This window comes from Trichomycterus rosablanca, chromosome 2, assembly GCF_030014385.1.
Source record: "Trichomycterus rosablanca isolate fTriRos1 chromosome 2, fTriRos1.hap1, whole genome shotgun sequence".
NCBI classification, from domain to species: domain Eukaryota; kingdom Metazoa; phylum Chordata; class Actinopteri; order Siluriformes; family Trichomycteridae; genus Trichomycterus; species Trichomycterus rosablanca.
Genome location: NC_085989.1, coordinates 54,216,086 through 54,235,251, shown reverse-complemented (window position 1 = coordinate 54,235,251; position 19,166 = coordinate 54,216,086). Strand labels below are relative to the sequence as shown.

Below are 19,166 nucleotides of genomic sequence, written 5' to 3'. Positions count from 1 at the left end.
CTTCTAAATTAAACCTGGCAGTAGCCATTACTCACACACTAGTACACTAACCTAAGCAAAACTCACAATTAAACTAACAATATATTAACACACAATAAATCCTGACCCTGGATGATTAAATTAGATTAGATCCCGGACGAGCCCCCACTTGTTACGTTCCTCTAAAAGATGTTATTACTAGGGTAAGGAGGAGGTAACCATATGATTGTGTGTTTAAGAAAAAGTAAATAAATAAATAAAGAGAGATCACGACGGTGATTGTCAGCAGTAAGTGTTCGAGTTTTACTTAGAAAGTGAATAACATAAGTGAGTTTTTACAGGTTTACACAAAGTCAAATATTTAAACAATCCAATTTCGCTGCTGCATACAAATATAGAACTAAAATTCAAAAACAACATTTTAGACTCAAAAGTAAAGGTGGACTATAGACTGTGCCAAAAGAAAGAAAAGAACAAAACAACTAAACTGCCTAACCAAAACTTACTCAAAAATACATAAGTGGCACCAGCCTGTAACCTAGTGTTTCTAAACAATTCATATATTACTACAAGCGGTTTGAATAAATAGTAATCGGCAGGAGCACGCTGAGAATATAACTTATCTACATTACTACAAGTGGTTTGAATAAATAGTAATCGGCAGGAGCACGCTGAGAATATAACTTATCTACATTACTACAAGCGGTTTGAATAAATAGTAATCGGCAGGAGCACGCTGAGAATATAACTTATCTACATTACTACAAGTGGTTTGCGGTCTAAACAATTCAGCAGTTTCCCAAACACAGTCTCAGCCTAACTGTAGTGCTCCTCCTCAGCTCCGTCTCCATTGGTGCCTTTATGTTCGAAGACCCGCCTCCAAAGACAACACAGGAAACGCGGATTGGCTACGGAGTAATAGCGGCGTTCTTTTCATAGGCTCCATTCTGCACCTAGTGAAGTTAGGTAGAAGCAAAAGAAAAGGAAAGAAAAACATACGTGCAGCACTTGCACGTAACAATGATGAAGGATCTCTTTATCAGTTTGGTTGCATCTTTCTTTAAATTAACAGACAAAATGTTTCTGGGATCATGAGCAGATCCTTTCTTTCTCCAAACTTTAGCCTTTCCATCACATTGGTAAAGGTTAATCTTTGTCTCATCAGTCCATTAAACTTTATCTGTACTTTCTGGCAAATTCCAGCCTGGTCTTCCTATTCTTCATGCTCATTAGTGGTTTGCATCTTCTGGTGAAGCCTCTGTACTTTTGTTCATGAAGTCTTCTGCGAACAGTAGATTGTGATACCTTCACTCCTGCCCTCTGGAGGTTGTTGCTGATGTCACTAACAGTTGTTTTAGGGTCTTTCTTTACAGCACGGACAATGTTTCTGTCATCAACTACTGTTGTTTTCCTGGGTCTACCTGTTTGACATCTGTTACTTAGTACAACAGTGACAACTTCAAACGGTTAACGGTTTCTACATTCCAAACGGTTGTACTGGCTATGGCCAATATTTGTGCAATGGCTCTGATTGATTTTCCATCTTCTCTCAACTTCACAATTGCTTGTTTTTCACCCATAGACAGCTCTCTGGTTTTCATGTTGGTTACTCCTCTAACTATAAATGCACAGTCTGCACAGGCAAAACCCAAATCTGAAACTGAGCGTAGACATTCAGCGCTATTTATTGTTTAAATAATCAATGTAACAGGACACACCTGGGCAACAAAACACACCTGACAGTCACATGTTCCAATACTTTTGCTCACAAGAAAAATGGGTGGGTTCAGACAAAAGGTGCTATCTTCTGAACTGTGTATCAGATCCAGATGTAAATACCTGGAAATAAAAGCTGAAATGTTGATCTCATATTGTCTCAATATGTCTCATATTCATCTTTTAATGTCAAACCCAAATGTTTTTAGTCTACCGCAAAAATAAAGGGATTGGCCTCACTGTTCCAATACTTTTGAAGGGGACTGTATATGTAGACATTATGGCTGATTGTAGCCATTATGGTCGGAAGTAGAAAATTTGCGACAAACAGAAAACTTCAAATAACGGAAATAATATTTGTCACATAAAATCTATTTCAATATGTCAGCTGTAGAAGCAATCAATAAGGTGGTACGTATTTTTATCTTAGTACAAACTGCATCAAATTGGACAATGTTTTCAAATTTGCAGCTGCAAAATGCACAAATCACTATCCGACAAGTTAGCTTCCATGAATCAAATGTAGTTCTGACCGGTCCTACGAGAAACTAGTACTTGCAAAAGGTTCCTAGAAACGTATTAGGAACGTATTAAATAAACACAAACCGGCATTGGGGAAATACATACACTTTCTCGGCTGCAATCTGAATGGAATCGCTGTGTTGCGAATTCACAACAAGCGGCGTTAAGGGCTAATTAAAAAGATAGAAAATCTTAAAAACTGTTTAAAGTCAGTATTTATAATATCTGTGGTACCAGATTTATTCTTGTACCTGCAAAAATGAAGAGGTTAAATTCTGCAGCCTAAAGCAAAAAATTTAAAAGAAAAGAAACATTTGCAGGAACAGCTTTTAAAAGAATCTCCCAGGTGCTGCTTGTTACCCCCACAGCTAACATTAAAAGATTCTTATACTGAGCATTGAGCTTTAACCTGAACAGAAGGTATTAATGAGCTTCTTCTGTTTCTCTTAAATCCTAAAAAATGTTTGCTTTTAAATTTCCACACCATTTTTCCATTCTCTTATTTTTTTAAATTTGATTTTTATTTTTACTTTATTTTCATCAACTGCTTTATTCTGGTCAGGGTCATGGTGGGTTTGGTTCACCCACAAACATCTGGTGCAAGGCACAAACACCCTGAACATGCCACCAATCCGCCAGGAAACCATCTCTAAATCCAAAACCAATAGCCAATTATGTCTGTGTAGATGCCTGGCAGACCAGTAGCACTGCTGAGATTCAAACCCGGACCACTGAGCCACCTGAATGCTTAGTTTTATTTATGTAGGTAAAAAGAAAGGTTCCAAAAAACTGAACAAATTTATCACAACAAAACCTACAAACATTTTTCTTTTCAAAACCAGCTTAGGCCTTTTATCAAACTACTATTTAAAAAATAATAATAATGTATTTATTCAATGTTTTTACTCATTTTTCTTGACCTTCTTTTCTTTATTTGATCCACAAACCAAATTGACAAATGAATCTACACCTCTGCCTGGCTTTGTTCTTTCTGACTCTACTTTTGCACGGCCATCTTCAAAACCTGAATCTTTTGCTTCTTTAACTTTCTCATCCAGTTTAGCATTAAATTCTTCCTCTGCTTGTTTTCTTGTTTCTTGTTCGGTTTGTTTTTTCAGATTCTCCAGCTCTTTGGTGTGTTGATCTTTAACGAAGGCCAAATTTCTCTGCTCCACCTCGTTGCGAACCCTCTCTTCATTTTCTATCTTATTTCTGAAATCTTCCTGCTGCTCTCGAAGTTTATTTTTCATTTCCTGTCTGTGCTGTTTATCCTTTTCTTTTCTCTCTTGTTCATCTGTCAGTCGTTCTGCTTCCAGCTGTTCCTTCATCTTTTGTATCTTTTCATTTGCCTTTTTCTCTATTCTTTTCTTTTCTTCTTCTTCTTTTTCTTTTCTCTCATTTTCTTTTAATTCTCTTTCCTCTTTTTCTTTCTGCTTTTCCCATTCATACTGCAACTGCTTTACACACTGCTCTAAATCCCACCGTTCCTCCATTCTTTGAATGCTCTTTTTGCAGTACTTCTGCTGTTCATCTCGTCTTTTCTTCTCCTCCTTCAACCTTCTTTCTGACTCCTGTAGTTGAGATAACTGAAGTTCCAGTAGTTCCTTCTTTTTACTTTCTTCTGCATGTTTTATTTTCTCTTCTAAATCTTTTCTTTTCTTCTCTTCCTCTGCTGCTCTCTGTTCGTACTCCTGCTGTAATTTCTTTACAGCTTCTTCTTCATTTCTTTTCAGCTCTTCTTTTTCCTTCTCAAACTTCTCTTTCTCTTCTCTCTGTTTCTCTCTCCATTCTTCTTCTCTTCTCTTTCTTTCTTTTTCCTCCTTCTGACCTCTCAGTTTCTGATCTTCTTCTCTTTGCTTCTCCCACTGTTTTCTGTTCTCCTCTCTTTCTCGGTTTATTTCTTCTGTCCACTCATTCATCTTTAAGTCGTCTTCTTCTTTTCTTTTCCTGAATTCTTCTCGCATTATTTGTTCTCTTTCTGCCAGCTCTGTTTTTAGTTGTTCCTCTCTCACTTTAAACTCTTCCTCTTTTCTTCTACTTTCAGCTTCTTGACGTTTTTGTTGTTCCTGCATCATTTTTTTCATGTTCTCCATTTCAGCTTCATATTTGGCTTTTAGTTCTTCTTTTTCTCGCTCTATCTGTTCCTCTTTCTCCTTCAGGATTCTCTCCTGATTTTCCTTTATTGCTTTCTCCACCTGCTGGAACATCTCATTGGTGTAGCAGCTTCCTTCATTCACTCTCACCATGGAGTCAATTTTATCAACGAGAGCACAAACCTGAATGTTGCTGCTTCTGTTATTGTTGTTGAAGACATGATACCTGTTACCAAACTCAAACAAAAGTTTTTTAATGTCTGAACTAGCTTTCTCTATATGCTGTTCAATTGTATGTTTTTTTAGTCCATCACCACCAGTGAAGAGCACCATGGTGTACATTCTAGATTTCTCTCCAAATGTTCCTTTGATTAAATTCACTGCATCCTGTTCCTCTTGAGTAAAGCGTCCTATTTTCAGTACCAGCAGGAACACATGAGGACCTGGTGCAGCCATGGAGATGCACTTGGCAATTTCTTTAGTGATCTCTATATTAGAAACCTTTCTATCAAACAGTCCTGGAGTATCAATCACAGTAATCAGCCTCCCATTAAACTCACACGTCTCTTTCTGACAAAAAGTGGTCACTGATTCAAATGAACTGTCTTCAATAAATATTTCATTTCCTAAGATGGTGTTTCCTGTTGCACTTTTCCCAACTCCAGTCATCCCCAGCAGCACAATTCTGAGAACATCAGGACTAGATGGATCTGTACAAAAAGAGAAAAGTCCATAAACTTTTAAAATGTAAACTATGAAATGAGTTTAACATTTGAATTTAGATATAGCATAAGTTTACTTTCAAAAAGTGAAAGCTTATCTCATATTGGCCAAAAAACAGTGGGAACGTGCTGTGGTCAGATGAGGTAGTGGTTCAACTTATTTTTGGAAACATCAAGTTCTTTTCAAATTCTAATTTTCATAGTCAAATTCAGCAAGTTCTCAAACTCAGCAGCAAAAAACCCTTTTCTTTCTACTTTTATCATGTACATAAAGATTTAAGAGAATAAACAAATCACAGATTCTCAATTTTACTTCTGTGTTCCATCATCTTTGCTATTACTTAGACCTTTTATTACTTTGTTACGCTCTTATTTACCCCTAGATCACTGTTACAGCTGCTGTGCAGTGTCTGTGTTCTTCCTTTTGCCTCCCTGTCCCTAGGTGGAGCCGAGAGAATTCCTAACTACCTGTGCTGGTGAGGTTATAAAAGGAGAAGAAATGAAGACCAGAGTGAGAGCGCGCGAGAGAGAGAGAGAGAGAGAGATTAGATTAAAAAAAAACCTTTATTACAATATTTACTGTAACAAATCTTTTACAATCTCAGAGAACATACATTTTACAATGCATAAAATTTGGCATGATTAGAAAGTAAAATACAATTCATATTCACTTAGTTTGCATAGGGCTTCTCTACAACACCATATTCTTTCAAAGCTATCAAGGTCTTGCATTAATTTATAATAATGGAAATCAACTAATACTCTAGATTTTGTTAATTTAGCAAAAAGTAAAACTGCATCTTGCCCAGGCTGTCTGTCCACTTTATTTTTCCTACTAATATAAATGGCCATCTTAGCTTGACCCAAGATAAAGTTAATCAATTTGCACATATATATATATATTTTTTTTACTATACTTAAAACCAAAGATAAAAATTTCCATTGTAAAGTCTTTATTAAAATTCCTGAAAATACGTTGTAGAATTAAAAACAAAGGTTTCAGTCTAAAACACTGCATAAAAGCATGAAAGATAGTCTCTCTTTGGTCACAGAATGGACATTTTTGATCAATTCCTGGGTTCAAGACCGATATAAACGCATTGACAGCCACAGCTCCATGTAGAATTCTCCACTGTAGGTCACCTGTTTTTTTAATTAAAGGTGGTTTATATATTGTTCTCCATTTTGGTTTTATCTTTTCATTGAGTTTAAGAACAGTACGCCAGGGTGTGTCGATCTTGTTCTCCAATGAAAAAATGTTCACACAGGCTTGGTAAAGTTGTTTCCCAGTGGTTGCACACAAAAGCATTGGTTCTACATTATCAAGGTTCAAGAACGGACCAGTAGCTCCATCTAGTTTAGATGTGAGTACTAGATTGGGGAAACTATCCTTCTCATCTGGAGCTGTCTTTCCTGTGAAGTAGTCATTAATTAATTTGTTTTCATCATCCATTAGAACATTTCGCCACTTATCTAAAATTTTAGCAGTCACTCGACTAGACTTAGACTAGACATACCCAGAGCCTCAGCTGTTTCTTCAATCTTCTTGAAATCTGGTCCGGCTATGTCACATATGTTTTTTAAAATCACAGTTTTTGATTTAAAAAGTATTTCCTTGAGTGCAGGAAAAACACAGGAACTGATGTCTAGACGTGCTCCGCCGATCAAAGGTTCTTGTAATATCCAGTGTAGGGAGATTTTGGATTTTCCCCTTTGCACATTAAAAAGACCCCAAACTCTAAAAAGATTTTGATAGAATCGAGGTAATAGTGAGGTGTTCATTTCCTGTGGTGACATTAAAAAAAGATTTTTCTCTAGTCCCATTCCACACAATGTTTTCAAAATTCTGCAGCTTACGTCTCTCCAAGAAGCGTTCACAGGTCCAGTCAAGAGTTTTTTCACAAACTGAATTCTGAAAGCCGCAGTCCTGCTTTGTAAGTGGATGAGACCTTGTCCTCCTTCTTCCTTGGGTAAAAATAAAACTGATTGTGGTGACCAGTGTAATTTGTCCCAAAAGAAATTAACCAGCATAGGTTGTATTTTGTTCAATAGATCTGGTGGTGGGTCCATGCAAATCAGTCTATGCCATAAAGAAGATGCCACCAAGTTATTGATAATAAGGACACGCCCTCTATATGACATCTTTGGAAGTAACCATTTCCACCGTTCCAGTCGACTCTTAATTTTTTCAACTGTTTCTTCCCAATTTTTTGGGGTAAACGTATCAGTCCCTAAAAAAACACCCAAATATTTCAGTCCATCTTTTTTCCATTGTAGTCTGCCGGGAAGATTTGGTTCTCCTTCTGGCCACTGCCCAATAAGCAAAGCCTTACTTTTGAACCAATTCACTTTTGCTGAGGATATATTTTCAAAATCTTTTAGAGTCTTTGATATTGTTTTGATCTTCTTTTCCATTAATAAAAACTACAATATCATCCGCGTAAGCCGATACACATGGAGAAGATACACAATCAGGAATAGATAGACCATTTAATGTTGACCTTAACTTACATAAAAGAGGTTCTATTGCAATTGAGTACAACATCCCGGACAAAGAGCATCCCTGTCTTACACCTCTATTTATCTTAAAAGGAGAGCTCAAACCACAATTGATTTTTAGCATACTCTCTACATCTTTATACAGAACCCTGATCTTATCGATAAAACCTTCGCTAAAACCAAACGCTGCTAAAGTGTTCCATAGGTATGTGTGTTCGACTCTATCAAATGCTTTTTCTTGATCTAATGAGATCAAACCCACGCTAAGTCCTAAAAGTTTTGAAACTTCTACGACATCACGAACCAGTGAAATGTTATCAAATATTGACCTGCTAGGAATGCAATAAGTCTGGTCCGAATGGATGATACTTCCTATTACCTTATTTAGCCTGTTTGCTAATATTTTGGACAAAAGTTTATAGTCACTGCACAAAAGTGATACTGGTCTCCAGCTCTTTACGTCTGTCAAGTCCCCTTTTTTGGGGAGAAGAGTTAATACTGCTCTACGGCAGCTCATTGGCAGACATCTTGCAGTTAGACTGTTATTGAGTACTGTCAAAAGATCTTCTCTTACCTCTGACCAAAAGGCTTTATAGAATTCCACTGGGAGGCCATCTAGCCCTGGGGCCTTACCACCTTCTGTACTCTGTAGGGCTTTCTCCAGCTCTTCCATGGTCAGCTCGGCATACAGCTCGGCTAACAGTTCACTAGGTACTTGAGGCATATTTTCTAAAAAGACATCATGTAAGAGCTGTTCATTAACCAGTTCACTTTTATAAAGATCACTATAGAACTGAACTGCTCGGCCTCTGATTTCATCAGGATCTGTTAATAAAACCCCAGCCTCAGAGCGCAGTGAATGTATAAACTTTTTTTGTCAATTTTTTTTCTCTAGGCTAAAAAAGAATTTTGAAGGTACATCCATTTGGTCCATACTTTGAAAACGGGAATGAACTAAGGCACCTTGTGCTTTTGCTCCCAGGAGCTCATGTAAAATATCTCTCTTTTTTTTCCGCATCTCAATATAATCAGCATTTCCAGTATTATGTGTCATTTTCTCAATTTCTAATAATTCCTTTTCAAGTAGTTTTATTGATTGGGTTCTATCTCTCGTGATGCTTTGAGTGTATTGTTTGCACAACTGTTGTGTTTGTATTTTACCTATATCCCACCATTGTTGTATTGATTTAAAAGTTTCTTTTGTGTTCTTAAAATTGTTCCAAAAGAATTTAAAAATATATTTAAATGCCCTGTCTTGAATCAGCGTTGTATTAAAATGCCAGTATGCACTCTTTGGTTTTACACAGTTTAAAAAAATAAAACACTGCACTAGACTATGATCTGAAAAAGCTACAGGAGTGATAAAACATTTTTGAAAAATATTGAGTTGATGCTTAAAACTGTAAAATCTGTCAAGTCTTGCTAGGGAGATTATATTGTCCCGTGTGTGTGCCAATGTATATTGTCTTACTTCTTTGTGACAAATCCTCCAAATGTCACTCAGATCGTGTGTTTTTATACACTGGGACAGTTTTTTTCGGGAAGGCATATGGGGTTTGATATGATTCCTGTCTAAGTTATCTAACGTACAATTGAAATCTCCTCCTAGTAGCAAGATTTCATCATTATTACAGTTTTGTAATGTATTAGAAAGTGTGTCTATAAAAGCTAACATTTCTGTTGTTTTTGTTGGAGCATAGACACAAATTATTACAAATATACTGTTTTCAAAGACAGTTCTGACTTTTAACATTCAACCATTTATTATCTCTTCACAATCGTATGATATGGGAATAAAATTCTTAGAAAATAAAATTGCAACACCTCCACTAACTGTATTGTTGTGGCTTAAAATAGAGAGTCCATTCCATTCTATAGCCCAATCAGTAGCATTCTCTGCATCACTATGTGTTTCTTGCAACAACATTATATTAATGCCCTTAATTTTTAATAACTCATAAAGTTCTGCTCTCTTTACCTTATCGCTTGCCCCATTTAAGTTTATTGAAGCAATGCGTATCTCACCAATAAATATGAGCAAGGAAAAAATGTGCAGATCCCCATTATTCTGTTATTTAACTTAAATATTAAACATTACAATCGATTTCTCCTTTATCTTTATTTTTCAGTTTTCTTTTTGCTAATGTTAAAACTTTTTTAAGTCTAAACACTTCAGTGTTTTCAAAGATACCCTTGGTCATAAACCATTTAGCTTTCTCAACAAATTGTTCCAAATCTGGGAAGTACTCTTCAGTTTTTACGCCTCTCTTTCTTTTTGTTGACTTCAGAAATAGTTTAATGTCTTCTACATCATACGTCCTATTTTTACTCTCACTTTGAGAGTTTTCCATAGCACCTGAGTCTGACAGGTCATCATCACTACTGATATCTATGTCTGTCTATTTTTTTAGCCTGATTCTTTTCAATATGACTTGCTCTCCTCTTAATTGGTGTTTTAAACACAATATCTTCATTTTCCATTAAATCTTCAAGTTTTTCTTTTTCATTGTTTTTGGCAGAATCCTTTTGTATGGATTCTGTATTTTCACCATTCTCACTTTTATCAGAAACTCCTGGGTTTTCAGAACTTAATTCAGTTCTGTTTACTGGATTTGATTCGGTTTCAACTGGGTTTATTATTTCAGTTTCTACATTGACACTGGCAGTAATGTTAAGACCCTGTTCATTATTTATTTCCCCATTTAAATTGTTTTTTGATACCCGTGTGTCTTTTTGGACCTCAGTACTATTTGTTTGGTTATCTTTGCTATTAGCATTATCAGACTCACTTACTGGATTTTTCTTAAATGGGCATGCTCTAATGAGGTGTCCTGGTCCGCCACAACCAAGACATTTCATTGTTTCTGTAGTGGCAAAGACTGTGTACTGTGTGAGAGAGAGAGAGAGAGACAGACAGACAGACACACACACACACACACACAAAGACAAAGGCTGCGTCCGGAATCGCATACTTCCATACTCAGTAGTACGCGAAATGAGTACGTGAGAGCGGTTAGTATGTCCGAATACATAGTATGCATAAAGAGGTACGCGAGAAGTACCCGGATGACCTACTTCTTTGGCAGCCATGTTTGAGTATGCAAGCGATGCACACTTGTGGTCCGCTAATGTATCCCATAATGCAACTGGAGCTGCGTAGGCGTTTGAAGCGGAAGAAGAAAGAAGAAGAAAGATGGCTGAAAACGCGGAGTCCTCTGTGTACAAGTGTACGTAAGATAAACAAAATAATTTTTTTATTATTGTGTACAACCCTAAATAACGTTATGATTAGCTTTATGTAAAACGACAGAAGTGATTTTGTCTGATTTTAAAATTGTTATACACATTACCTGTGAGTTTTTAAGCCAGCCAAGGTTATTGTTGTACACCCGAGAAATATAATCCGATAACGCATGTGCTAGGTTACATATTCAGGATTAACGTTGGTGCTGGTAGATTTACATCTTGTCATTCTGGTAGGACAATAAAAGCGATATACTACTTTTTATTCAATGTATTTAACTACATAGTGTTGTACAACATTACATGTGTACTTAATACTTTTGTATTTGAATACTTGCATACTTTAATACTTGCTTACTATAATATAATAATATACTATAATATAAGATAATGCAGTAATATATATTGAGCTGCTGTAATAAATGATCTATCTATAGATTCATTTAATTTTATCTGTAATGCTAGTGATGGGCCAAACTATCCTTAGGAGGGTAAACATATCTAGCTTTGGGGTTGTTGAGGCTAAATATTCATGATTGTTGTAATGTTGCTGCACAGTCACACTAGCCATCTCTTTTAAAACTAATGTTTGATATTGCAGGGTCTGATGAAGACACAAAAAATCTTATCCGGTGGAGAGTGGCCAACCAGGCCCTCTTCACCGGAAAACGGAATGCAGCGGTTCGAGGGTTTGAGTAAGTAACTGTTTGTTTGACATAACACAAAATTTGTGTTACATCTTATTCATAATATTAATTACAAAGGGTGGTATAAAGACAAGTTTTAGTATTTAAGTTTTGCTAACTTTTTCAAAGCATTAAAAACTTTTAATGACCAAACTTTTTTGAAGCAGTGTATGCTATATACATTAATAACTGTTATGTGCATTATATTGTAGAGCCTTTGTGTTGGAGAACCGCATGCAGGGGAAGGTGACCCACTTATGTGAAGAAAAAGTGGGAGAACCTCAAACAAAAATACAAAGTAAGCTTCGTTTGTTGGCAAGATCTTCAGTAAAAATATTAGAAAATATTTGTAATACAAGTTAAGGTCCTTGTACTGTAGGAACTTAAGTGTCCACCTCAGAGGGTGGTGAACAGCAGCATCCTGGAAATGGTACACGGATATGGATGAGGCAATAGGTGGGAGACCATCAATTAGCCCACCGACCCTTATTTCCTCATCCGGCCAGGATGCTGCTGAAGCTTCACCATCCTCAAAAAGCATGGAAACCCCAGCCAAAAAGAGACGAGTGGAGACAGATTTAGTTGCATATCTGAGGGAGATGGAAGAAAGGGAAAATGAGAGGGAGATAGAAGCAGCAGAGAACGAGGAGAGAAGATGGAGAGAGGCTGAGGAGAGGGAGGAAAGAAGAGAAAGGGAAAGAATAGAACGAGAGGAGAAGAGAGAGCAAGAGGCGCGCGAGTGAGAGGAAAAGCGAGAGCGAGAGACGAGAGAGAGAGGAGAGGAGAGACCAGGAAGCAAGAATGAGGGAGGAAAGGAGAGATAGGGAGGCAAGAGAAAGAGAGGAAAGGTTTATTAAACTCTTAGAGATTCTAATAAAAAAATAAATAGTTGAAAATCAAAGTGTTGTAGTGTTATTGCACGTTGTGAGAAAGAAAATGTGTTGGCAATTAATGGAAATAAAGGATTTTCTTTTTAATTTAACCTTAATTAAAAATAGAAAAAGTGGTAAAATTGGAAATTGTAATTAAAAAAATATTCAAGAAATGAACAATTTTGCTAAGAAAGTTTTACTTTTAAATGCATAAACTGTAAATGTAAATAGACAATCAAGAACTGTAGAACTAAACGTAAAAACAAACAACATGAACCTATTAACAAAACATTTTTTTAAACATAGTCATGCTCATAAAGAGCTGGTATGCGGTGCTGTGGTGCTGACACAGCTGCAGCTAGACGCTTTCTTGCATCTTCACCTGACGTAATGTCATTTATTACAGGCTCTGGTTGGTCAACATGTACCTCTGTTAATTCTGGCTCAATGATGTCTCCATGAGCGATACAGAGGTTGTGGAGCACCGCACCGCATGCAACAACCTCCAGGGCGAAGACAGGGCTCACCTCAAGGGCTTTAAAGAAAATGGAACGCCATCTTGTCTTCATCATTCCAAAAGCCCTTTCCACCACATTCCTTGGACAGTTTGCTGTTAAAACAAGCCTGTACAGGGTTCTGCACAGGCTCTCGATAGGGGGTCAGAAGCCGGATAGGCGTGTTAATGCAGGGATAACCCCCATCCCCAAGAATGTATAGTCCTGCAGGTGGGTATAAGCCCTCTTTATACACAGGGCTGTTCTTTAGTACCCTTGCATCATGAACCGACCCAGGGTAACCAACAAAAATGTCTCTGAACTTCCCCAGGTGGTCACAGATGGCTTGAAGCTGAATTGAGTGGAACAGCTTCCTGTTTAGGTAGCACTGTGCGTTGGCAGAAGGGGGTTTTATACGAATGTGGCACCCATCAATAGCACCAACTGCCACTTTAAAACATTCGGATCCGGCCAAGTGGGCAAACCCAGTTCCTACACACTCTAGTTCATCACCAGTTGGTAGGGTGATGATCCTCCTGACTAGCCCTCTGACAGCCCTACTCATTCTATGTACGATGTCGTGCACAGACGATTTGGGTATGACAAAGGCTCGTGAGACAACACGATAAGATGCTGCATGTGCCAGCCAATAGAGGAACACCAACACTTCAATGTCCCTGCTCCACCCATGATCAGCTTCAGTTTTTAATGAAGTGATGAGTGAGGTGATGGTGTCCCGGGAGAGACGAAGGTCAGCCCTGAGGTCTGCACCGCTGAAATACAGCTGCAAGATAGGCACAGCTGTGTTCAGCTTGCAGTACGATCTCGGGTTCACATGCTGTAAAATAAATGTACATAGTTTAGTTTTTGTTCTTACTGGTTTTTCATTGTTTTATTTATTATTATTATCATTATTATTATTGTTATTATAATTGTTTTTATGTTACCTATCTAAAATAAAATCAATGTGTGTTGAACTTCAATCTTCACTCATAAGCTATTATTCTTTTTGTCCTTTTTCGAAAAATTATTCTACTGTAATTATTAATGTGTCAGATCTATCATTTTGTCATGTTTTTTTTTTTTGTATTAGTCTAATCATGGTAATGTAGTATACTGTTGCTAAAAAGGTTAGTAGTACTTACATTATTTCTGAGGTAAAAAATCAATAATTTTCTTAGTTATCTTCTGCGATTTACTGCTCTCTGCCGTCTCAGTGTGGAGTCGGGATACATGACTGGATTAATCGGTAAGTGGCGCAAAAAGACTAGAAATACCCAAAATTTTAGCAAGTGGCGCTTGAAATGAGCATGCGGTCCGTAACTATGGTGATATTACGTCATCACGTCCTCACATCATCAATTGACGTTGGTAAGATGGCGGACGTAGTACGTACGGGTGTTGTGTGCATACTGCGTACTTACGTACTTAAAGTATGTACTTCTTTACCGGCCGAGTAGTGCATACTTCCTCCAATCTAGTATGTACTCAGTAAGTATGCGATTCCGGACGCAGCCACAGACTGAGAGAATTGGTGGAGAGAGAGAGAGAGAGAGAGAGAGAGAGAGAGAGACAGACAGACAGACAGACAGACAGACACACACACAAAGACTGAGAGAATTGGTGGTTGATGTATTGTGTTGTGGGCTGTGAATAATCCTTAGTGAATTAGTGAGGTGCAGAGTATTTGAAATATTGTAAATTTTTTGATTAGATTAGGTTCAACTTTAATGTCATTACACATGTACAAGTACAAGGCAACAAATTGCAGTTTAGCATCTAACCAGAAGTGCAATAAGCAGGAAGTGCAGAATAATGAGGTAATGAGGTATGTACCAATGAAATACAAAGCGGAAAAAGAATAAAAAATGTTTGTAGTGCAACCTTGCTAGGAGGAGAGTGTGTGTGTGTGTGTGTGTGTGTGTGTGGGGGGGGGGGGGGGGGGGTAACAGGGGACAGAGTTCAATATGGAGACAGGAAAAAGCTGTTCCTCAATCTAGTAGTCCTTGTCCGGAGGCTCCTGAAGCGCCTGCCAGAGGGCAGAAGGGCAAATAGTCTGTGTGCAGGGTGGGAGGAGTCCTTAAGAATGCTGCAAGCTCGACGCAGACAGCGTTTTCTCTGGACGTCCTCAATGGGTGGAAGTGGAGTCCCTGTGATGCGCTGGGCCGTTTTCACCACTCGCTGCAGTGCCTTGTGGTTGGCAACAGTGCAGTTCCCATACCAGACTGTGATACTGCTGGTCAGGATACTTTCTATTGCACAGTGGTAAAAGTTCACCAGGATGGCTGAAGACAGATGGTGTTTCCTGAGTGTCCTCAGGAAGAAGAGGTGCTGGTGAGCCTTCTTGGCCAAGCTGGAGGTGTTGGTGGTCCAAGACAGGTCCTCCGAAATGTGGGTCCCCAAAAACTTGAAGCTGGAGACACGTTCAACAGCTATTCCGTCTATGTGGATGGGGTCATGCGTGCCTCCTTCTTCCCTCCTGAATTCCACGTTACGTTGTTACTGATGAGTCCAATCATCGTGGTGTCGTCAGCAAACTTAATGATGGAGAGTGAGATGCTGATGGAGTAGGTATGGCCTGACCTAACATGCTGAGGTCTGTTGGTAAGAAAGTCCATAATCCAGTGACAAAGGGAGGTGTTAATACCCAGATCTCCAAGTTTAGTGACTAACTTGGAAGGGATTACAGTATTAAATGCTGAGCTGAAGTCAACAAACAGCATTCGTGCGTATGTGTTGCTATTGTCCAGATGTGTAAGCACAGAGTGCAGCGCCATGGAGACTGCGTCCTCTGTACACCTATTGCTGCGGTATGTAAACTGATGTGGGTCCAGTGTGGGTGGGAGACAGTTCTTCAGGAGTGCCAGGACCAGTCGCTCGAAGCACTTCCTAACAATGGGCAGGCACGTTGGGTTCGAGTGTTTCGGCACTGGTACGATGGAGGTGGATTTGAAGCATGTTGGTACAGTTGCCTGGGTAAGGGACAGGTTGAAAATGTCCGTAAAAATTCCAGTCAGCTGCTCCGCACATGTTCTCAGCACTCACCTGGGAATGCCGTCTGGACCAGCAGCTTTGTGTGCATTGATCTGGCTCAGTGCGGTGTAGACGTCTGTGGCAGAGAGTGAGAGGGGCTGGTGGTCTGCAGAGAGTCTGGTCTGGGTAGCCGTCTCCCTGTTGTCTCTGTCAAAGCGAGCATAAAAGTCATTTAGCTCTTTCAGGAAGGAGACATCTGTAGTTATCGGGATGGAGTTGCTAGGCTTGTAGTTGCTGATGACCTGGATGCCCTGCCACATGCGTCGGGGGTCGGAGTTGAAGTGTTCCTCAACCTTTAGCTTGTAGCAGTGCTTGCGTTACCTGTTCTGAAGGCGATGTTGCGGGCTTTCAGCAGAAGACGCACCTCCTTATTCATCCATGGCTTCTGATTTGGGTACGTGGTGATCTGTTTCTGTGTGGTAACACTGTCAGTGGTGGTTTTGATATAATCCAGCACAGAGGAGGTGTACGTGTCGATATCCGTGTGAGAGCCACAAGTAGCCTGTGAAGCAAACATACTCCAGTCCGTGTGTTGAAACCTGTCCTGAAGTACAGCGTCTGTCCCCGCTGGCCACACCTTGATGGTTGATGTTGATGGCTTCACACGTTGGATAAGTGGAGAGTACTTAGGAATGAGAAACAAAGAAAGATAGTCTGACTGTCCCAGGTGGGGGAGGGGGGTATTGCAGGAAACATGCTGGTGAAATTTTGGCAGTGCTGTCTTTAAGTTTGAGTGATTAAAATTACCTGAAACTATAAATGCAGCCTCTGGGTGCGCAGTCTGTTGTTTGCTGATGGCTGAATAAAGTTTGTTTTATAGGCTGCGGTTATAATAGTAGAAGTAAACTCCCTAGGCAGATAAAAAGGTCTACACTTAACCATGAGAAATTCAATGTTAGCCGAGCAGTGTTTCTCAACAGTGACAAAGTTTGTGCACCAGCTTTGTTAATATAAATGCACAGTCCACCGCCTCTGGTCTTAACGGAGTCATCTGCTGTTCTATCTGTCCGGAGTGTGTTGCGTCCAGTTAGCTCGATAGCATTGTCGGGTACGCCGCCATTTAGCCATGTTTCTGTGAAAATCATGACATTACAGTCCATAAGTCTCCTACTGCAGGTGATGCGAAGTCGTATCTCGTCCATTTTGTTCACCAAAGACCACACATTAGCGAGGAAAATGCTGAGTAACGAAAGCTTTAGCTTAGTTTTTAGTCCTCCGCACTTCCCTCGCCTTTGTTTATGTTCTCAACGCCACCTGCGAGCACTTCCGCCTGGCCGGTTAGAGTGCGTAGCCTCCGGTGTTTTGGAGATCTCAGGGATGAGTCGAAGATTGGTGATAAAACTGTCGGAGTAACTTCGACCGATGTTCAAAAGTTCTTGTCGGGTGTAGGATGTTAAAGTGAAGCTGTTCTGTATGAACAGACTCAAAATGAGCAGGAAAATACTGCAAAATCTCGAAATCTGGTATAGACGCAGGGTCCCGTGATGTGCTCGTGCCGCCATCCTGGTCGTAATTAAAAAATTGTGTTAAATTATGAATGTTATTACTTGTCTGTGTAAATAATTGTAAATATTGAGTGGGGTGTTTATGTGAGTTCAAAAGAGCTGGAAGGGGGTAAGTGCCATTTTTTTTGTAACCTTTTCTCCTGGTTTTGTGTTTAGGGAGTCAGGATAGAAGCCTGTTTTTTGTTTCCTTTATTTTTTGGTTAGGTTAGTAAGAGGTTTGGGGTTTAAAGTTAGTGTGGGTTTTGTTTATTATTGTGGCCTTACTTACCCCTGGAGAGAGAGAGCCTTATTTTACTGTATTATTGAATCTATTGTAAATAAGTTTGTAATTGTGACGCTCACTTTAGTGTGAAACTGGTGTGTGTAATTTTGGTGCATGAGATACTCACATACCCTAGGCTGGTGTGTAACAATCACCATCTTGCAGGGGTCCATAACAATGTCCCACCCTCTTTTTATACTTAATCTTGATGATTTCACCTGTTAGCAGTTAAACTGCTAATTGTGGCACCTTCCAAAACAATGTTAGTTGTATAATCTTAGTCTTCTGCCTCTGTCTCAACCTTTTTGTTTTGTGTTTTTTTAACATTTTGTTTGAGCGTATTTCAGGCATCAGATTCTATTGTTTTTAATATTTACAACGTACTCTTAGGTTTATCAGAAAAAACACTGTTGTTTTACTGCACAATGTTTTTGTACTGTTATCAGTTAAATATAAATTCAAGTGATTTAACAAATGACATATTAGTTGCATCTTTAGAAAAGTTTGAAGCAATTCACTCAAATATTGATCTGTCATATTTTGAAATCTTTTTCTAAAAAAATTTCTAAGCTTGAATCTCACAAATTCATGAGAATTTGAAATTTTGAAAGTAAAGCAGTCATCTTCTCAAAAACTTGAGTTTTAACTGTATTTAAATCACACTATATTTATGGCTTAGTACTGGTCCTTGTGTTTTACTGATTACTGACGATTATTATAAAAGAATAAATATTTTACCTTGTTTTTGATTCCTGTTCATCTTCAGTTCAGTTATCTGTTGTTGTAGAGTTTCATTTTCTCTTTTGTACTTCAACTGTGTTTCAAACTACTGGGCTTCAAGGTACATGGTCATTGTATAGTGACTATTTTTATTTTCTGTAAGAAGCTTATTTACATGGTTAAATAACTCTGATGCACCTGTTCTGGCACTGACGAATTTATATCGTCCTCCACAGGAATTTATTACAGCCTCATCCATCTTCTTCCTCTGGGATTGCTGATTAATAAGAAATATGGTGTAGTTGTTTATTCTGGAGCTAAAGTGTCTCTGGATCATTTCTATTTCGGCTTTATCTTCATTAGTTAAGCTGCCCTCAGGAACAATGATGAAGAAAGCATGGACTCCAGGATCACAGTGTAAAACACTGTGGAGAGTCTCACACATCACTTCTTCTGAGAGCTGAGTGTTGTAGAGAGCTGGTATCTCCACCAGGGTGAGCTGGTATCCACACACTTCCCCCGTCCTCGTCATACACACTGATCTGGAATCTGATCTCTGCTCTCTCTGAGGCAGTATGAGCTCGGATACAGCAGCTTTCAGTGATTCATCACGTCCACACAGAACCAGGTTCAACACTGGTAATGAGGGCACTCCTTCTGGTACTGAAATAATAGAAGACATAAAAAAAAAAAACTTTGACTCTGGTTACTCTTAGGATTGACAGGTTTACACTAATATACAACTAAAGATTTAAGAAATGAAGAATACTGAATTCACCGTAAAATCAGAAAACAGTTGGGACAATGTGAAAAAAGCAAA

The 19,166-nt window shown here is 38.7% G+C and overlaps 1 protein-coding gene across 1 annotated transcript in view; it reads right to left on the bottom strand.

The window, feature by feature from the left end:
• The window catches only part of LOC134302228 (hyaluronan mediated motility receptor-like), a 33,836-nt gene extending 15,356 nt beyond the window's left edge, over positions 1–18,480 (bottom strand). The window contains exons 1-2 of the mRNA XM_062987267.1: positions 18,365–18,480; positions 3,188–5,020 (exon numbers count right to left, since the gene is read on the bottom strand). Of these exons, the coding sequence (XP_062843337.1) occupies positions 3,188–5,020; positions 18,365–18,386 (1,855 nt within the window). The 5' untranslated portion in view covers positions 18,387–18,480. The remainder of the gene's footprint in view (positions 1–3,187; positions 5,021–18,364) is intronic.
• Between the last annotated feature and the right edge of the window lie 686 nt (positions 18,481–19,166).